The sequence below is a fragment of the Chenopodium album genome, chromosome 6 (genome assembly GCF_948465745.1).
Source record: "Chenopodium album chromosome 6, dcCheAlbu1.1, whole genome shotgun sequence".
Lineage (NCBI taxonomy): Eukaryota > Viridiplantae > Streptophyta > Magnoliopsida > Caryophyllales > Amaranthaceae > Chenopodium > Chenopodium album.
Window position 1 is genome coordinate 76,717,839 of NC_137839.1, and position 21,500 is coordinate 76,739,338.

The 21,500-nt window shown below is 32.1% G+C and overlaps 2 protein-coding genes and 1 pseudogene across 3 annotated transcripts; 1 reads left to right on the forward strand and 2 right to left on the reverse strand.

Moving 5' to 3' along the window:
- The first annotated feature begins 1,236 nt into the window (after positions 1–1,236).
- LOC145635355 (putative UDP-3-O-acylglucosamine N-acyltransferase 2, mitochondrial) lies at positions 1,237–6,207 on the forward strand. Of its 2 annotated transcripts, none has more exons than XM_081686637.1 (10): positions 1,237–1,481; positions 2,167–2,371; positions 3,019–3,095; positions 3,346–3,395; positions 4,218–4,282; positions 4,365–4,416; positions 4,497–4,567; positions 4,711–4,777; positions 5,076–5,147; positions 5,292–6,207. In XM_081686637.1, exons 1-10 carry the CDS (start codon positions 1,286–1,288, stop codon positions 5,361–5,363), a joined length of 927 nt encoding a protein of 308 aa, XP_081542763.1. In that variant the 5' UTR covers positions 1,237–1,285; the 3' UTR covers positions 5,364–6,207. The 2 variants fall into 2 exon arrangements, with proteins under 2 accessions (XP_081542763.1, XP_081542764.1); XM_081686638.1 differs by having other exon boundaries at positions 2,191–2,371.
- Positions 6,208–15,970: 9,763 nt separating this feature from the next.
- LOC145635356 (NDR1/HIN1-like protein 26) lies at positions 15,971–18,022 on the reverse strand. The gene is made up of 2 exons (XM_081686639.1): positions 17,369–18,022; positions 15,971–16,505 (listed from the first exon to the last, which is right to left on the reverse strand). The coding sequence occupies exons 1-2, from the start codon at positions 17,702–17,704 to the stop codon at positions 16,140–16,142; spliced, it is 702 nt and encodes a 233-aa protein (XP_081542765.1). The 5' UTR covers positions 17,705–18,022; the 3' UTR covers positions 15,971–16,139.
- A 759-nt stretch (positions 18,023–18,781) lies between these two features.
- On the reverse strand, positions 18,782–20,401 carry LOC145637326 (berberine bridge enzyme-like D-1 pseudogene; annotated as a pseudogene).
- Positions 20,402–21,500: the final 1,099 nt, after the last annotated feature.

Genomic DNA, 21,500 nt, shown 5'->3' on the forward strand with positions numbered 1-21,500 from the left:
TTTCGATTTTAATTTTTTCGATTTTTTTTTTAATTTTCTAGGTTTTTAACTAATTTTAATTTCGCAGCTATTACATTTTCTAGGTTTGAACCGGTGCCTTTTTAAACCCCTTTTTGGCACCCCCCACATTGGAACCGGTTCAAACCGGTGCCTTAGGCCCGGTGCCAAATTCATTTTTTCACGTAGTGTTTTGTGAACAGATTGTATCATATGGTTTCTTGTAAAAGAACAAAGTAACCATTAAAACACAGACAAAGTAACCCCTAAAATACTAATCGATAACTCCTGTAACACCTGACTAAGTAACTCCTATAACACTAACAAAGTAACACAATTTGTTATTCTCATTAGCGCTCAATCATTTATTAAACCTAAATGATTACATTGAAGTTCAGTGAACCGAACACATCCTTAACAAATCACATTAAAGTAAATTAAAGTTATTATTAAACTTAAGTACATACTCCGTAACCCAATAAAAGTTAAATCTTCTATCATTCTATGTGGGAAATTTTGTCAATAACTACCAATTAAATCGTGTATTTAAGAAACAACCACTTATTAAATTTCTTTTTTTAAAGAATTACCCCAAAATTGTAAAAAGTTTAAGTAGCACTACCACTTAGGGATGGCAATAGGTCGGATTCGAATCGGATTATGCATAATCTGACTCCGACCCTACAAGTTATCAGATTTTTTATCTGCCTCGGCCTACGACTCCGAGAATCCAACTCCGATCCGACTTAAATTTCCATCCTTCGACTCCGCCCCGATCCGACTCCGACTTTAAAAGTAATTTTGACCCAATTATCAATAGCAGCCAATATATAATCAACCAATATAAATTGAATGATAAAAAATATATAAGTACATGAAAAAGTCGGAGTCGAACCGGATAAATTGGATTCTAAGTAAACTCCAACTCCGACCCTCCTTTGACTCAAAGTCGGATTTTTTAAAAGAAGTCGGATAATTATTTCTCGGATTCGGTTCGGATTTTTTTCTTCGGATTGGGGGCGGATTTGGACTACATTGTCATCCCTACTACCACTCTAAGAATTCTAAGTAGAATATTCGACAGGTAAGTTCCACATTTTTCCTTTACCTCATAAAATCATCATCTAAATTGACTAAATTATTCTTCATAAAAGTAAAAATTTAGACCTAAATATCAGATATTCTATCCAAAATTATACGAAGTAATTGTTAATTTCTTAAGTGGTCCAAAGCCAAACTTTGAACACTCTAAACAATTTCACGAAGAGAGAAAAACTCAAGATCATCCATGGCATACTTGGTACGAAACTTGAAGTTGTTGATCACCAAAATCTCATCTTCCAATTCTTCATCATCTCAAATTTTTCGAGGAGTAACAAATTTACAAAGTTCTGCTTCACCAATTAACACGTTTCGTTGCCTCAATACGTTTCGATCTTCAACTTGCTCGTTTCGTTCCTTCGGATCTGCTGCTTCTGAATCTGGTAATCCTACTATTTCATATCTTCTATACCCATGTTCTTATTTAACCATTGACGTATTAAGATTCCTAATCATACTTCAATTATAAGATGCACTCCAAGTGTTTGTGAAAATGCCTAAGTAACCAAAAAGTTATCATTTTGGAAAATTTTTGCTACACATTATATTAGTAATTAAGATATTGTATATGTTTTACTTGATTGGCCATTACGCAATTGTACAGTGTTGATCTTCTTTAGTTTGGGGGTAAAGATTATGTAAAGTTTGGCTTTCCATTCATAGTTAAGGCCTTTAAAAGCAATTGTGCAAATGTATTTGAGATGACAGATTTTATGTTGCTTAATTGTATGTTATTTTATCATGAATATAATGTTATAGACTTATAGTATGAATGAAGATGATTTTATTGTCTTAATTTGACTTGTATGTGCTTTCCAAAGCATTGTACATCGTCTGGGGTGTAATTGTAGTCAAGACTTTAACACTTGTGTTGTTGGAGGTTATAAAACCAGAACTTGATATAGTTTTATTTTGCCGTTCAATTCAACTAAAATTGATATTGTGGAACTTGTAAATAAATATAGGAAGAATGGGGAAGGCGGGAACCTTGTTACATTGTTAGAGACATTATTGGGTAATAATGGTAAAGAGAATGATTGTATCATATTCTCCTTGTTTTGAGACTAGACAATGACATGGTGAATCATCAAGGGTTCCAGATGTGGAGTAATGGAGGTGGCTTATTTCACACATCAGCTTGTATTGATCCGACAGTAGTAGTCGAAACTGGTGCTGTTGTCCACCCAAAAGCTACTTTGGGTGCAAATGTTCATGTTGGATCAGGCGCTGTTATTGGACCTAGTGTTACAGTGGGACATTCTACTACACTTGGGTATGGCTTTTTTTTTTTTTTGTGTGTGTGTGTACCTTGTCGTCTTAAATTCTAGCTGTTTTCCTTAGCCTCCATTGTCATTATTCTGTAAAACTTGTGGATTTTATGCTTTCTTTATTTCAATATACATTGTAAGTATTCAGTTAAATTATGAGAACATAAAGCTTAAAGAACACCATTGATAGATCTTCACTTCTCCAACCTTAGATTCCAATCTCAGGCAAATTATAACTAAAATTTAGAGGTAAATGTAATGGATTTAGCGGGAGAAGCTATCTTACAGCTTTTCTTTATTAAAATAAAATATAGCTAACTATCACTATTTATAATAATCTATAAACAGAATGGCCTAACAGTAGCTAGAAATCAGGAATTCAGTTATGCTTTAAAAGAGGTATTTATTTTGTTCTTTGTGCACGGTATCATGCCAACTCACCTTCAATATACTTAATATATTCTCATAGGCTTGTTTATATGAGTATTTTCACCTGGCACACAATTTCAGCCTCTTTTTGATATAGAATTATAGAGGTGTGTTTAGAGTGATAGTAGTATTATTATTTTACTGTCAAATTGTCCAATCATTCCCCATCTCTACATCAGACTCCATCAACTACTATGTGATCACAATATCAACTTCTTTCCAGGTACAATGTTGCTCTGAGTAACTGCTCCATAGGTGATTTATGTGTTATCCACAGTGGAGTATGCATCGGACAAGATGGTAAAATTGGATTTTCTTTTTCCATATGCCTGAAACAGTTCATAGTTTCTTAACTTTCTTTGTCATCATTATTTATATTCTGGGCAATTAAACTTACTATATGGAATTTGATTTGTGGCTAGAGTGATGTAAAGCTCTTCTGGTTTGTTGACTTTGTGTCGAGGCAAGTGTGTCTTATCTTACCCACTTGCCCATTCCTACAACTACAAGACTGGTGTCCATGAATGATATCATTTTTAATACTTTGCAGGATTTGGGTTTTTCGTAGATGAACATGGTAACATGGCAAAGAAACCTCAGGTTGTATTCCTTAAAACTCAATCACTGTCATTTGATTTTTGTCTAGATATGAAATTTTTTTGTCCCTATTTAGCAATGTTTTATTATTATACATATGTATGTCAAAATATAGTCTTTGCTGACACTCCTACGCCCTTGTGTATGGATTTACCTGTCATGAAACTGGTTCTGATGACCCTATTAAGTTGTGGTTGTAGTCTTCTCTTGTGCAGCCACTCTATTTTTTCACCCTCGTATAGTGGTCATGAAGGTTTTGAGATAATCATGATATTATTTATTGCTCAACTGTTTAAGTGATGCTCAATGAACCACATGAAAATCTTCTGAGGTATATAATAGTGGGAATATCTCAGTATCTCGGTCCTTGGGTTGTAAGTTGCACTGAGTTGGCCAAAGCTACAATGAGACTGTGAGTCTTGAAATATACCTTCAGACCTAGACCCTGCCAATGGAATTTGAAGTTTGATCTGACTTCTTTTTTATGGCACTTTGTTGTTGTAATTGGTTCTTAAATTTTCTACACTTTGACTTATGCTAATGCTCATCAACATGTAGAGTTTAGTCTGCAATGTGCATGAGTTGATGTACTGTCCAAGACGCTTCCCCTCATCGGCTTGGAACACTATGTTTTTCTGTGGTTCGTGTTACAAAAGGGAATTAGTGTAGTATGTTAGATATATTTGTAAACTTTTATGACTGATGATGCAATGAAGCCTGGCCTGCAGTTATTTTCTGCACTTTACAATTGTTTTTTTTTTTAAAAAAAAAAATAAAAAAAAATCTAGTTTAGCCCTTTCTTAATCTGCCTCAACTCTTTTCCAGACACTATATGCAAGAATAGGAAATCACGTGGAGATAGGTGCAAATTCATGTGTTGACAGGGGAAGGTGAGTGTTCCTTTAATGTCAAACATAGAATGGGATATATATATGTATATTTGTATATTTTATGGCTGATATTTTAATGTAGCTGGAGAGACACTACAATAGGAGATTATACCAAAATAGATAATCTAGTCCAGGTGCGTTGTTCTGCCCAGTCTGAATTTTAGCATTGCTCTTTGAAATGTTCAAGTTTTGCGATAAAACTCTTCTTTTGTAGATTGGCCACAATGCAATTATTGGCAAGAGTTGTATCTTATGTGGACAAGTTGGAATTGCTGGTTCAGTGACGTAAGTTTCTGTATTCTACAGCTGTTGCTTTTTATTTTGGATGGTATTCCCTGCCATCTAGATAACGCTCTGTTTTTGGGTGAAGGTTTAATCAATGAATAATGTTGTTGTTGCTGCTTCTCTCTCCCCCCCCTCTTCCTTAGGATAGGTGACTATGTTACATTGGGTGGCAGAGTTGCAGTTCGTGATCATGTCTCCATTGTTTCAAAGGTACATGTATATTGATTCAATTCTTTGCATACATAACTTAGTGGATGTCTGTCTTCTCAAAGTTAAATTTTAAAATTACCCTTTTACTCATTGTCATGGGTTTTGTAACTTTTGATACACTTGAAATCAACTGCAGTGAGGGCTGCTTTAAGTTTTAGTGAAACTTTTTTTTTGACTTTTTATCAAAATGAGGTTTGGTTCATTTGTTTAACTACTGTATTTAACTTTCTAGCATTAGAATCCTAGATTTTCAATTGAAAACTCATAGATGTACGAATTAACTTCTTGGTCTTTTTAGGTTCGCCTTGCAGCAATTAGCTGTGTCACAAAGGACATCAAGGAGCCTGGAGATTATGGTGGCTTTCCTGCGGTATGTTTCTTTAATTCTTAAAACCAAAAAATGAATTAATCAAATATTATGGTGGCTTTCCTGCAACATGTTTCTTTTTGAAGTGATAATAGCAATTCAAGTTAATTGAATTGTTTCTATCTGGGAACTGAGATTACTGTACAGGTCCCTGTCCAGCAATGGCGCAGACAACTGGCCTCTCAACGTTGGAACTGTAAGGACATAAAGAGCTCTTGAGACTATTAACAGCTGCTTTCTTAATAATGATTTCCTGTGTTCTTGGGTTGAAACTTGAAAGAGCTATTATGGTTACAATTATCTGTTATTGTGACCTCCTTGGTGAAGCTGCTAGAAAGATAAAAGAGTTTCAGCTGTGAACTATCCTTCTGATGCAATTGCTGCTTTGAAGTTATATTTTGCTGAGGCATGTTGGCTGTTAATATCTATTTCTCATATGAGGCATGGAACTAAATATTTGAGAGGATTTTAAGATGCAAATTCGGGAACTTCTGAAGGGAGCAGCATGCAGTCTACAATTTGTCAGATTGCCAAATTTCTTTTTCTTCAGAGGCTTCTATTTATGACAGTGCTCAAAAGGTACCATGTACATTTTTTCTACACATGTACTACATATATTTTTTCTACAGCAGTGAAATCACAATTCACGAGTACGTTGAATATTTTAGAGTCTGTTTTAAAGAGCTTGCTTACAGGCATACGACAGTTAAATTGATTACTTTAATAAAGCTTTAAACTATACTCCTTAATTAACATGCAATGTTTGCTATACACGAACTTTTATTGCTGAAAGGATAAATTCAATAATTCAATAATTACTATGTTTCCCCTGTTATCATGAACAGATAATTACTATGTTTTCCCTGTTACCATGAACAAAGGAGTTGTAAAAGTAAGGATAATACTTCATACATCACAAATTAGTCTTCTTCATAGGATGATTTGGAGAAGTTATTTAGCATGAACCTTAGCTGAGCTTTACCTTCTTTTCCCCTGAAATCTTTCCATCTGATCCAATTTTGAACTGACCTTGATATCTTAGATTAAGTTTCCTACTGGTACGACCCAGATCGTGATAATGAAATTCTGTCTTGAGTTCAACCTTCAACATTGCTTCAGATGAATTTGATATTGCCTTTCGAAGGACTTTCCATTGATGAACATCAGCATCAAAATGATCAGATACCATGTTTGTTTTGTGTTTAGGTAATTGAAACCCAGGTGCAATAAGATTATGTGTCTGTCCCAAAGTATGTTTATCGTAATTAACAGTGAATAGACTGTTATTATAGATAATGCCGTGAACTTTGTTTGGATTTTTTACGGCAAGTTGTATATCAATATTAAGGTGATGTTCTGAGTCAGCTGATGTTGGCACAGAAAAGTTAACGATGGTGAATGTAGGTGTTTGTGGACGCAAATCTAGCCAGAGAGCTAGTGCTAGGAGACCTAGGAGGGCGAAAATTGCGAAAATCCAAAATTGAAAGCTTTTGAATAATGTCATTTTCTTTCCCCTCTACTATGTGAATGAAAAGTTGCTGGTTGAAAGTTGAAGATGACAAAATAAACAAATTACTATTCTAGCTTATAATAAAGCAAAACTTCTATATTACAATATGGAGTATACTTGCTGAAGTAAACAATCAATTGATGAAAACTTGAAAAGTGGATTCAGGGAATAAAAACATAAAAATTAAAAATAAAATATAATAAAACTTGTAGATTAATTTTTGGCTTGTTAGTCGTTAACAAAGATGAAGCTCCTCAGTGTAACTAGAAACTAGTGTTTTCTTTCTACATGTTAATTCGATTGTGCATTGCTAGGAGGTTGGCATGCTTGATGAAGACTACATCACAAATACGGTCGGCCTCGTGTTAATTAGTTTCGTCGACATACATGATATCACTCATTCGAATTGGGAAGTCGTTAGTTCCTTTTCAAGGAAGCATTGCTCAAATGAATGAAAATGGTTTACCTAATTTACACTCCCTAAGGTGCTTTAGTTGAATTTATAACAAGAATTTTTACCTGTATTGTAGACAGAATTATAACATACTTTATATCTAAGATGTGTTACTTCATTTCGGCTCTTAAATTGTTTATATTCTTTACTTTTATCACAAAAGTTATGTACACAATGAGGGTTTATTCTCTCATATTAATTGGTTTGACTATACTTTTAAGTGTGCAATAAACTATTTTTACAGCAGTTTCAGATTTTCAAGTTTCTTGTTTTTCAGACTTTCAGAAGGCGCTATCTTTGTCTGTAATCTGTTATCTCCGTTCTGAGTTCATGTCTGTAATCTGTTTATCTCCATTCTGAATTTGGAGATACAGAGTTCGGGTAACATAGCATAAAATAGTTGAGTTGATACTTTAATAAAGCTGTAAACTATACTCCGTAATTAACATGTTTGTTATATCAACGTTTATTGCTGAAAGGATAGTTTCAATAACAATTCTATAACTACTATGTTTTCTTTGTTACCATGAACAAAGGTGATATTTCTTTGCTAACTTAAGAGTTATACAAGTAAGATTAATACATCACAAAGCATTTAATTTCTTCTACATAGGATAAATTGGAATGCAATTTAGCACGAATTTTTGCATAGCTTTAACTTCTTTTTCCCTTTCCCTAAAATATCTCCATCTGATCCAATTTTGAACTGACCTTGATATGTAAGATTATACATCTTGCTCTTATGACCCATTTCTTGATACCGAATTTCTGTCTTGAAATCAGCCTTCAACATTTCTTCTGACGAGTTTGATAATGCCTTTCGAAGGGCTTTCCATTGATGAAGATCAGCTTCAACATGATGAGATACCACTTCTGTTGATTCTTTAGATTTTTGAAAATTAAGTTCGACAAGATTTTGTGTCTCTGCGAATGTATGATTACCATAATAAACAGTGAATACATTGTTATCATAGATGATGCTGCGAACTTTGTTTGGGTTTTCTACGTGTAGATGTATTTGAACATATAGGTGATGATCACTATCAGGTGATGGTGGCACAGAAAAGTTATAGATGGAGACTGAAGGTGTTTGTCGGCGCAAATCCAGCCATAGAGCTAGTGCTAGGAGACCCAGGACAACGAATGTTACGAAAATCCATAATCTAAAGCTTTTAAATAGTGTCATTTTTTTTTTTTTATCACTCTAAAACTATCTGAAAGAAAGGGTGGTGGTTGAAAGGTGAAGATGGACAAAATAAACAAATGGTTATACTAGCTTATTATAATAGAGCAAAGCTTCTGAACTACAATATAGAAGTATACTTGCTATTATAAGCAATCAATTGATGAAAAGTGGATTAAGGGAATATAAACATAGAAAAAATATTTAATATAAGATATAGTAAAACTTCTAGATTAATTTTAAAATGATGCTTTAATTTATGACAGGAAATTTACCTGTTCTTTATGTCTAATGTTATACTTGTATTGTATATGTGCTCACTTTTATGACAAAAGTTGTGTTCACACTGTTAATTTACTCATCCTCGTAAACTTGGTTTGACTACACTTTCAGTGTTATATGATAATAGATGAACTGTTTCTACAAAAGTATCAGTACACTTGAAAAACTAACAGTTACATGCAGGTCTGCTTTCAGAGAAGCTTCTTAAGAATCTAACCAAATTCTGCACTCATCACTTGTTGATTTGCAGCTAGTTTATCTTCTGATCTTGAGCTGTAAACTGTGATCGATACCTGTTTCCAGGAATAGCTGTATACAATGCGAGGATTATTTTTTTAAAACTCGAGCAATACAACAGTACAATATGTATTATTTCTCAACTGTACTGAATGAGTGAATGTTTCTAACTTATCTTTGCTAAAATATTAGTCATTAACATGAAGTTAATGATCTTTTACGAGCTTGACCTTCTTCTTTTTGCCCAAAATCTTTCCATCTGATCCAATCATGAACTTACCTTGATACTTGAGATTATGCTGCTTACTAGTATGGCCTAGATTATGATATCTAATACCCGTCTTAAGCTCAACCATCAACATAGCTTCTCCTGATGACTTTGATATCGCCTTTACAAGGACATCCTGCTGCTGATCATCAACTATTACCTGACAGGTTACTGAAGTTTTTTTGTTTTTAGGTTGGTGGTTGATTACTATATCCGTCTCACCTAAAGTACGTTGGGCGTACTTAACAGTCAATACACTGTAATCATAGGTGATGCTGTAAGCATTGTTTGGGTTATTGACATCGAGGTCTATGTATATATCAGTGTGTTGAGGTCTGCGGCCATTTGATGTTGGCACAGAAACGTCGACAATGGTGAATGATGGAGCTTGGTGGCGAAGATCTAGCCATAGTGCTAGTGCAACGATGCCTAGCAAAAATAAGACTATCAAACCCCAAATACAAAATTTTCTGTTTACTGTCATATTTTCGGGTTTTTTTTACTGCTACAGAGAAAGGTTATTGTTTGAAGATTTGAGAAGGTTAAACATTATTGTTATTGTATTTTTATAATGAAGTCAAGCTTCTAAATAACGGTAGGAAGCTAAGTATACTTGTTGAAGGAGGCAATTAGTTGATGTAAAGTAAGTTGAGGAATAAAACTACAAAAATGGCAACCTTTTGTTTTGTACCAAAGATTAAGATTATCAGATTGGCAGAAATTTTGTGCTTTTCTTCTTACATAGTTTATTCGATTGTACATCGTTGCAAGGGAAATTGACATAACCACTTACTTTATTCTAATGTACATACATATTGTTGTAAGGAAAAGCATAAGATTGTCCATGCTTTTAAGTTCATGAACTTTTCTCCTTTTTTTCTACCTAAAAACAAGAAATACTTTTTGCCACTTTCAAATTCTATGTCACAAATGTTTAATCGTTCTTCGAGGCATATTACTTGTATTATTCTACTAAGGACGTAAAAAATCATTCATTAAAAAAAAGGTAATTTATGTCATATATAATTACATTATATCAGATCAATAAACATGCTCGCTTTCTTAGCTTATAATTCTATTTTAAATATAACATAAAATGAGTTTCTCCACTTACAAACATTTTCTTTTGATTAGGGAGCCAAGATCGAGCTAGATTCTACTCTAACTAAAAGGGGAAAAAACAACTATGTACCCTTCTTACCTTCTTTCAAAAAATCCCTTATCTTTTCGGATTTTTCATAAATTGTAACAAAGATATTTTGGAATATGGTTACCGATATAGTAACCACACATTGTTTACTAGGGTTTATGTTTCGAAGGCTCGAGCTTTATTCCCTCATCACCCAATTCTACCTTTCCACTCACATCAATGGGCACAAAAGCTTCAAGGTTAAGGGAGTGTAATTTTGTTGTACTTCCAAGTATAATGTATCTCACCTTAGTTTCCAACCCAATCTTTAAAGTGCCACTTTCATTTAGACCTCCAAATTTTATCTTCTCATGGTTGAAATTCACAAGCACCAAATATGTATTATTGCTCTTACCACTTTGAAAGAAACCTTGCAATGTACTTATACCAACCAAAGAACCATTCTTGTACAAAGTAATCTTGGATTCATCATAAACAATTTCTTTTGCTTTGTTCGAGTTTGTAATCAACAACGATAAAATAATCGTCGAGTTCATCACTAGCTTGACTTCATCGAGATCTTGCATCGACAAGGTGGTGGTGTTGTCCAGGGAGCCGGGAATAGCGAGGTTTGTGATAGTGTATGTTGGAGGCCTTGGAATTATACACAATGTTATTACAACACAACAGAAAATAAGAACAGTAATAACTTCAAGGAACCAAATGTAAAGAGGAATTAGAGAAGGATTTGTAGTTTCTTTGGAGATAGCCATTTTTGAAAATGAGTGCGTATACAATATGATGTTGCATGATGACTAATTTCATTCATTATATACATATTGCACGCAATATTGACATAACTACCACAATAATTTTTTTTCCTAATAAGAAATGTTTTTTAATTTTAATTAATATCCAAATAAGAAAGCACTAACGCGTTTAATTATGTAAATAAAAAAAAAAAAAAAAAAAAAAAGGCACTTTTTTATTTGCAATATTCTTTCTTGTTGATGAAAAGTTTTTGTAGTGGAGGTGTTCTGATCTTCTTTACTTGTTAGATAAGGGTTTTAGATTCTTAAACTAAAACTGTAATTTTCATTCTTCTTAGTTATGCAAGTATTTTCACATATATATAGGAAATGAGTAATTGCGATATTACTTTATTAGAACAACAAGCATGGTTATATTATCTCTTTCATTATCGCATAGATCATCGTTATATCTTTCTTCTCTCGTTAATTACCATGCATTATTTCTTTATGCAACTAAAAGAAAACAAAAGGAGAAATTTTTGTTGTTTACAAATGGAATAATCCAAATAACTAGAAGTTAGTTAACCGTGTTAAGATCGAGTATGGAAAGAACAATGAAGATATTCGTTTCAAATGTACAAACTTTAATTTATTCTGCTTAATTATTGTGTGTTGCATACTACTACCGTACCATGTTTAAAAGAAATAAAGGAGAATTACTCTATAATTGCATGCATGTGGGTTATTCTCTTGCATTGTTTAGTAATACCTTAATTACACTATTAATTAATAATTAAAATTAACATGGAAAATGTGTTTTCTATAAAGTTAGTTGGACATAAAGAAACAATATAGAATACGTGGACTTAATGAAAGAGGTATGAACAGGACTTGATGAAAGAGGTATGAACGAACAGAGATACGAAATATGATTTATACTACAAATAAAAAAAAGGTCAATTTCAAATCTTAAAAACCTCAAAAATTATGCGATTGGAAAATCTGACGTTGATATGACTTGATTTTTTTTTTTTTTTTGGATTTGAAAAAGGTTTTTCATCTTAAAATCCAATTTAACTTGGACTTCGAAAAATTGGTATAACAGCTTAGGTAACGTAACTCGTTGGCTTGAATGAGAAAATTCTTTAAATGTTTGAACACCTAGCTAAATTAAAATAAATGAAAAGTTCTTAACAAAGAAAATAATTACAACTCTTTTCTACCTTATTAGGCATATTAATGATGTATATCTTTTGTATATATTTAGGCTTGTATAGCTGTCTTTCCTTAATTAGTTTTAACCTAATATGCATGTATATATTAGAGGGGCCGCAAGGTTTCACTCAAGAAAACACAGAAGAGAACAAACTCTCATTTCTTCATTCTTGATAGTGATTGGGCAAGTTGTCGTATGACACGACAATCTTTAACTGGGTATTTTGTGCTTCTTGGGTCTTCTCCGGTCTCTTGGAAGACAAAGAAGCAACCTACGGTTTCTAAATCTTCCGCTGAAGCAGAGTATCGTTCAATGGCTACGACTACTTGTGAATTAAAATGGTTGAAGTCTATTTTATTTTGCCTTGGTGTACGACATAATCGACCTATGCGATTGTATTGTGATAGTCAGGCGGCATTACATATTGCAGCAAATCCAGTATTCCATGAACGTACGAAGCACATTGAGGTGGATTGTCACTTTGTTCGTGATGAGCTTAAGTCTGGTAATATTGCTACGTCCTACATACGATCGACTGATCAATTAGCGGACATTTTTACGAAGGCTCTTGGGAAATCACAATTTTTAGTACTTCTTCGCAAGTTGGGCATTCGAGATCTTCATGCTCCAACTTAAGGGGGAGTATTAGGCATATTATTGATGTATATCTTTTGTATATATTTAGGCTTGTATAGCTGTCTTTCCTTAATTAGTTTTAACCTAATATGCATGTATATATTAGAGGGGCCGTAAGGTTTCACTCAAGAAAACACAGAAGAGAACAAACTCTCATTTCTTCATTCTTGATTCTAGCATACCTAAACACGGTTATTTATATCATAGATAACATCTTATGGAGTACTACTCATTAAATTAGGGTGTTATTCTCTCTCACTTATAAGTATCTCGAGATAAATTTGGGAGGCCTCTTCTCAAATAATTAATCTTTTATATGACTTGCAATCTAAAACTACTATAATTAAAGTAAAAACTAATTACATCATCTATGTATATGTGTCATATTCATGAAAAAATTTCCCACTAAAATTACATATTACATCATCTTTTATCATTCCTATTCTTTGCTCTCCCAAATTCAAAGATAAAGAAAATAACAAATTTTTTTTATAAAAAATGACATTATGAATATCAATTAACCAAAATCATGTTAATGACTTTTGTTTCCTTTCTCAAAAACTATCTTTTTATGTAGGTTATGTATTTGCTGCAAAATTAATTAGTTTGTGTTAGAGATATGATATATCGGAAAATATATGAGAATGAATAGCTTGTTTATTATTCATCAATAGGTAGAGTATTTATACAAAACCTACGAACATAAAATAGCAAACAATATTCCTAAAAGATATACCATATAACCTAATGATATATTCTCTAAATAATATCTTAACATAAGATAATACTAAATATATTATTCTCATAACAATATTTATACGGAAAATATATCACATATATTTTCCAATATATCATATCTCTAACAGTTTGCAACATTTTAATGAATTTTTTTTTTTTAAATTTCTATTCTAAATAGTGCAATGCTGAGTATTAATTGATAATCTAGTTAACAAGGGTGGCCTAAGGTAATTAATAACTAGATGTAAGCCCGTGCGATGCACGTTTCTAGTAAATTATTTTATTTAATATAAGATTTTGTACATTTATGAAGATCATTCATGAAATATTTGGATAAAATTTCTAATATCATAAGATATTTTTTTTTGTTAATTTAACACTAAAAATATATTTCGTTATTTTATTTATTTTACATGGTGCTTGAATATAAAATCCCAAATATGTAATTAAATATACATTAAATAATAAATTTATTGTACATGTCATCTTTTTTATGAGAGATGGAAATTAAGAGTTAAACTGAATTGAACTGATTGAAGATGAACTAAACTGAACTGAAATTAAGCTGAAGTGAACAGGCCCTAAATGACATTTTTTTATTGTAATTATAAATTTTTAAAAAATATCTTATAATTTTTATGTGTTTACACAATACATTGTTTTTAATAAAACATTTTGACTTTTATCACTAAAAAAATCAAGAAATTATGGTGCACCATTCAATAAACTATCCAGACATCGTCCGGGAACAACACTAATTTATATAATAGCAGTCCAAAGACATCAAGTTGTTCATTCTAAAAAAAACAATAAAAGAGTACAAACAGATGTAATTTAAGGATAAAATAAATTTGTTTGCAAGTATAACCAACAATATGCATCCAATAAAAACTCATTGTGAAATGGAGATAATCTAAGTAAATAAGAATGAACTTTCTTAGTCACTATGTGATTTTTTTGGGTGTTTAGAGAGTCATTGAGACAAGTGATGAGACTCGATCTCAAAATTTCTTGAAAATGGGAGGTGAGCTGAATTTATATATGGTAATTATTAAAAATTAGAGAGAATTTTCTAAATTTCTCTCTCTATATAAGGACAAACATAGTCCTATGAGATTTAGTTTTATTCGTCTCGATGAGTACATTATTAATATCTAATTTTTGTAATATTTGCTAGGGAGCGATTAAATATATTTGCGATCAAAGATTTGCATTGATATATGTAAAAAAAGATAATTATTAGTTTTTTTAATAGTTTAAATTTTAATTATTTACTATTCGTGCGATGCATGGTTCTAGTAAATATTTTTATTAATTTAAGATTTTTTTATATGAAGATCATTCATTAGATATTTGGATAAAATTCCTAATATCATAAGATAATTTTTTTTTAAAAAAAAAATTTAACACTAAAGTTATCTTTTGTAGGTTTATTTATTTTACGTGGCGCTTGAATTTAAAATTCCAAACCTTATTCTTTAATTTTTCTTAGGTGACAATTTAATTTTTTAATAAAAAATAAATGAAAAATCATTTTATTTATTGGTTAAAATAAATCCTTTGCATATGCGTTTTTTTTTATATAATCGTTCTCTTTCAAAATGTTAGTCTCATCTAGAATATTTTAACTACTAAAAAAATTAGGGAAATCTTCTAATTGAATTTCTCTCTATATATAAGAAAAACATAGTGATATGAGATTTAGTTTTATTCGTTTCGATGAGTACATTATTAATATCTAATTTTTATAATATTTGATAGGGAGAGATTAAAGATATTTACGATCAAAGATTTACATCTATATATGTAAAAAAGATAATTATAAGTTTTTTAAATAATTTAAATATTAATTGTTCACTATTCGTTATTTTTACCTAGGTGGCAAAATTCTTAAATCTTATTCGTTACTTTTTCTTAGGTGGCGAATGGATTTTTTAATTCTAAAATAAATTATTAATCAAAAATTCATTGGTCAAAATAATACCTTTTCTTATGTGGCGCGCCGAATGCTTCCGAAAAATGCCTACTTTATTTATATATATTAGATTTGAACTATTCATATCAAGGAATTAAAAGGAAGTATAGTCGGAGTTGTTGTTATTTTAAAATTAAATCGGGTAATTTAAAGCCTTATAATTTTACCATAAGTTATAAAAACCTGTCAAATTGTTGTGTTTATTTTTACACTATACTAATAAAACCAAGTGAGCCATACACAAGAACTTAAACAAAAGAAAATGCAAGTATGAAAAAAATTATATTGCTTCTTTTGAAACTCATAAACATTACTATTTAACTTGCTTTTTGAAAAAATAAAAACAAAAAAATCAATTAAGTAGCAGAAATATTACAATTGACAACATTCAACAACATCACAATTTCTTTTTTATTTTTTTTTTTTTAAAAAAAAAAAAAAAAAAAAAAAAAAAAAAAAAAGAAACAACCAATAATTAGTAATTACAATAGGCAAAATAAGCCTCCAAAGAATTCCCAAAAATATACTTATTACAATACATAAATATAATTTTAAAAAAATAATTGCATCTCACTAAATGCAACAAACATTACAAAAAAATTATCAAAAAATAAATTAAGTAAAATAAACAGGGCATTTTGTTCCGACTAAATGAGGCAAGAGCAGACCATTAGAACCAACTTGAGGAACACAATTAGCATGCATTTTATGTGTTTTACTCTTAGTACCCCAAGATAATATCTCAAATTTAAAAACTGATGTAATTTGAAGTCGAAATGGGACGAACCCAGCCGTAAGATCTTTTTGCATCTCCGCCCACCGTTGAATCTTGACCGTCAAAGTGGGCCCTCCTAAACCCGTTTGAAGTATTACTGTAGATTTGGACTCTTGATCAAACTCACTCGTTACCAATGGGATTCCACCAATTTGTTGATCTTTGTAGAAAACTGCACATTCTATTGAATCATAGTGGACTGTAACCTGGAAATAAAAAACATTTAAGATTTAAAAGACGTATCATGGGCCGAGTTTTATTTTTTAAATACGTTTCAAAAGACATGATAGCATCACCGTCAATTCGAGCTGACTTGAATTTAACATGCTCTGGATGGAGCTATATGTGGTATGATGTGCTAGATTGAAGTTAAAGATTTTTAATTTAATGTGCTTTATTCATCTGAATTGATATAAATTAAACATATCGGACCTAATTATTTCTAATTTAGGTCACACATAAACAACCTTCATAATAAGACCAATAACTTATTTTTGGTATAGTAAACATAACACACCCATAATATTATGAGGAATATGTCAATATGAAGTCACGTATAAAGGACCAGGGTGGGGAATTAAACTTGCAACTTAAGCAAGATATATGCTTGATGTAGTTTAACTCATCTCATTCTAGCTATTTAGATTACTAGTAAGATTACTTATTTTAGTAATCAGCAAATTAGATTAAATCTAGCATTATGGGGAAAAAACAAAGATTACACTACATCAAATAAGAAATATGCTTTTAATTAAACAAAAAAATCAAGTTTGTAAAAAAGAATGATTATGTATGACAAATTTTATAGGTAACACTCAATGTAACTATATACTACTATGTGTGTAAAGTAGTTAAAGTAGAAATTTGAGACCTTAACTAAACATAATTATCATCCATTGACGTGTAATTTTATCATAAATTTTTAGCTAATGTCGTTTTAGTCGCTTTAAAAAACATAGTAAAGTATAGTTTAATACTTACAATTAACCCATTAGGGCTACGTAACTAATGTAAGTTTATTAACACTATTATGGATTAATTATATGGACAATACATGTGTAAAGCATACCTTATGATTTGGATTGCGGATTGTGACATTGAAATTAACAGCAACACTTTCCGGTGGCGCAGATTGTTGGGCCTGGGCCAAAGCTGGAATGGAAAACTCCTGAATGTGAAACCTGGGCCTATGTGGACGGAGGCCCAGCCAAATGATAAAAGCGATTAGGCCCGCAATAAAGAAGATAAATAAAAAGATGGTGCATATGAATTTGGAGACTCTTGTGCTTAGGCTCTCCTTAACCCGGTGGGCGTAGTACCGGACCGTGTGGGTACGGTGGTAGTATGGTTGTTGTCTGTTATTGTCTCCGTGGATCGGGAGGTGGCCGTGGTTGGGGTGGTTCATTCCTCGCGGCTATATGTTTTTCGTGTGTTTTTTATGAGTGGTGAATTGAAGGAATGAGATGGGTTTTTAGTTTGGATAAACACATTTACACATAGGTGTTTTAAGGTTTTAGGTGTATATGTAGAGTAACACTTGAAGTATAGGATTGTTGCATGTAGAAAGAAAGGAATATGATAGATTGTAAAATGAATGGAAGTTTGTAGCAAAAGCTAGAGCCTAAAGATATGTTTTCTTACGGGATCTTGGGCAAGCATTATGTTCGTTCCAATTCTAAGAATAATGATTTCAATATTCTTACACATAAAAAATGTACGTACATGTTGGCTTGTAGAAGGATAAAGAGGGGGGGGGGGGGGGGGTGGGGGACAATTTATGACTTTTTATAAAAAAAAAAAAATACGGAGTATATACTTGAGCACCAAACATGGACTAAGATATTCTTGGAAAAAAAAATTATAATTAATAAAAATAGAAAACATTCAAATAAAATTCAGTAATTTGATGAATTTTTTTTTTTTTTTGGTTGATAAAAAAAAGGGCATTGTTGGACCGTGGGCTAAACACTTTGGGAATGGGCGAAAGGGTATAAGAATCTCTACCCCAAAAGTACCTCTAGTGAGATTTGATGTCACAACTTTATAGTTATAAGGTGCAAACTTTTTCACTCAATCAAACCTTACTCAATATTCGATCATTTGATAATATTCATACAGTTATCTCTAACGAGTACATTTAGCGCCTTTAATTTTTTTTACATATGCGTATGAAATTGTGTCGTTCATATTGGAAAAAATATAAACGATCGTACGAGTACAAAAGTTCATTAATAATACGAAGAATTTTTTATTCTACACTCTCTTGATCCATATCAAGCTAGGTAAAAATATTGCTAGATCTAGTTTTAATAATGTGTGTTTCAAATAAGCTAGCAAGCGGAAATAAGAAGGTTGTGTTTTGTGTATGATTACTTTAACAAAAATAACATAACTACATTGATGATATAATTATAAGGTGAGAAAAGCAAATAGAATTTTATTCAATTCATAAAGTATTGAAAGGTACATATTTATGACATATTTAATTTGTTGTTGCTTCAAGGCTTAGCTTGTTACATTTCTTATGGTTTGGCATTGGTGAAATTCCTTGCGGATAGTTGAAAACGTTGCAAGGATCAATAATTGTCTTGGCCTTAACTAATCTCTCGTAATTGTTAATAAAGTACTTCTCACCCCAAGATCTTTCTTTCTCAATTCTAGAATCAACATCATCATATTTCTTTTCTCCAAGATCTAAATCTAAGTAGTTAATGTAAGTTGCCCTAGGATTAGACGAAACAAAGGGAGTCATGAACTTGTATAACCCCCTTACCCAAGCTATATATCTATCGTTGTTCACATCATCCTCTTTACCCCATACCGCCGAATATTGGATGTTGAAGAGATTACCTTCTCGATGAGGAAAAGCAATCGAATCGTTGGCTATTCGAGCCATTTTACCTCCGTAAGGGTCCATCGTGATATGACCCTTAGTCTCCTTGGCGAGTATGTTCATGACACCACGTACACCATCTATGGGAATTGGTGTTGTTACATAGTCCGACTTTGCTTTGAAATAGATTTTATTCCGTACAAATCGATTCTTTAGATCATCGATTGTGCCTCGTTCACCTAGGCTGGTGAAGTACAAAACCGAATTTATCCAACTCATATATTTGCACTCATTTTCCTTGATTCTCAATTCGGGAAACAATTCGTTCATTATAGAGATTGCTTCAAGTTTTGGTCCGAGGTATTGCCCAAAAATTAATGCAGCAATATTATTAGTATCATTTTTATCAGTATTATTGGCTTTAATAATAACCGAAAGGAAAAATTCATCTGGTAAGAAAGGCCCTACCTTTTGCCATTTGTGCACTAATTGAGAAATTTCATTGACTTGACCATTTCTTAAGACTTTAACCGTAGTAACCTTAGGAGGCACCTTCACCAAATTAATCTTCCAAGCATAGACAATTCCTAAACTACCCCCACCAACACCGCGAATGGCCCAAAACACGTCCTCCCCCATGGCAGCCCGGTCCAAGACTTTACCGGTTGGGCTCACGAGGAGGGCGTCGACCACATTATCTGCAGCCAGCCCATATTTCCTAGACAAAAACCCAAAACCACCTCCTAATACATGACCACCAAACCCCATTGACCAGCACTTATTACCACCAGAGAATCCATACACTCCCTTAGATTGTGTTACTACGTTATAATACACTTGACCTGTGGTTGCACCACCCTCAACCCAAGCTGTTTTCGATTGTAAATTCACCTCAACTCGATCTAAATTCATCATATCAATGATCACGAATGGTTTCCCATCAGTTGAAACGGATGAAATGCCCTCATAACTATGCCCACCACTCCTAATCCTAACCTCATAACCATTTTTCTTAGAGCAAAGAAAACTGCTTACAAGTTGTTCTTTGCTCTTAGGGAGTATAATAACAGATGGTTTCGGGGTTTTAAGGGTCGAAAATCGAAGATTTTGGAGAGAAAATTGGAGAAGATTGTAGTAAGATGTTGTGTTGAAATGACTATGTGAAGTTGGTAGAAGAGAGAAATTTGTGACATGGTTTTTACTTAAGCAAGAAGTGATCGATTGTGATGGTTGTGACAAGGAAACAACACAAAGAGAAGCTAAAACCATTAATATGAGTCTAATAAGATTAAAAATAGCCATTTTTATTATAATCTTGTCTAAGAAATGTGTTATTAGGAATTGATCGATTTACTATACCAATTTATAGAACAGCTTTGTAAAGATGTTCAACATGCCTAAAACTCGTGAGCCACTTTTATTTATTTAATGCTGAATTATGTAAAAGTTTTTCATGTGGACATGGTCAATTGAATAATTAATGTCATAAGATTCATAACCTCCTAGTGAATTATTGAGATGTATTACCTTATAAAATAAATATACATGTACTCTGTATAACAAATATCAATTTTAAGGGAGATATTTTTATTTTTTCTTAACAAATCAAGTGAGATATACATATACTCCTCCGTTTTTTTTAGTTGACACCGTTTGACTTTTACACTATTCACACAACACGTTTTGACTCGCTTTTGTGGTTTATAGATACGATAAAACATATTCATGTAGGGTCTTGTTTGAACCGTATTAGTGTATATTTTATTAATATCCAATTTTTATAATCTTATAGTGTTAATAATTAGAGATATTAATCGTTAAAAACATGCGTTGGCAAACGTGATAATAGAAAGGTGGTGTCAACTAAAAAAAACAGATGAAATATTACCTAATATTTCCTCCATTAGAACCATTTACACATTTGACACTATTCACACGTTTCTTTTTAATTTGATATTCAAATCATGAAAAAATAGTCATTATGGAGTCTTGTTGCTGCTTTTACAAGGTGTTTTACAGCCAAAATCAAAAATTAATTAAAAAAAAAAAAAAATTGGGCTTTGCAAACTTCACCATGCCCCATGTCTTTGCCAATCTTTTTAATAATAAGAATGAGACTATCTTAATCACAAATACCTTTGTGTCTTCAATTTATAAAGTGTAAGCTTTACATTACATTCTGTTAATGCTATGTTTTTCTCATCTTATTTTAAGAGTGGACCAACTCAACCAAAAGCTTAAGCTGGTGGGTGAGGCCCAAGAATATGTTTTATGCTCTATCACTCCCCCTCACATTAAATGTGGATGCAACACAGGCCCACCCATACCTAGTGCGAATTAATTCCACTTTGAATGAGGGGCGGATCGG

Bases quoted from the DNA above. Each gene is read 5' to 3' on its own strand.
- LOC145635356 (XM_081686639.1), bottom strand. From the start codon at position 17,704: ATGAACCACCCCAACCACGGCCACCTCCCGATCCACGGAGACAATAAC. The intron at 16,506-17,368 runs GTATGCTTTACA...TTTTATTTCCAG, and splicing joins TCCGCAATCCAAATCATAAG to GTTACAGTCCACTATGATTC.
- LOC145635355 (XM_081686637.1), top strand. From the start codon at position 1,286: ATGGCATACTTGGTACGAAACTTGAAGTTGTTGATCACCAAAATCTCA. The intron at 3,096-3,345 runs GTAAAATTGGAT...AATACTTTGCAG, and splicing joins AGTATGCATCGGACAAGATG to GATTTGGGTTTTTCGTAGAT. The intron at 4,568-4,710 runs GTAAGTTTCTGT...CCTCTTCCTTAG, and splicing joins GGAATTGCTGGTTCAGTGAC to GATAGGTGACTATGTTACAT.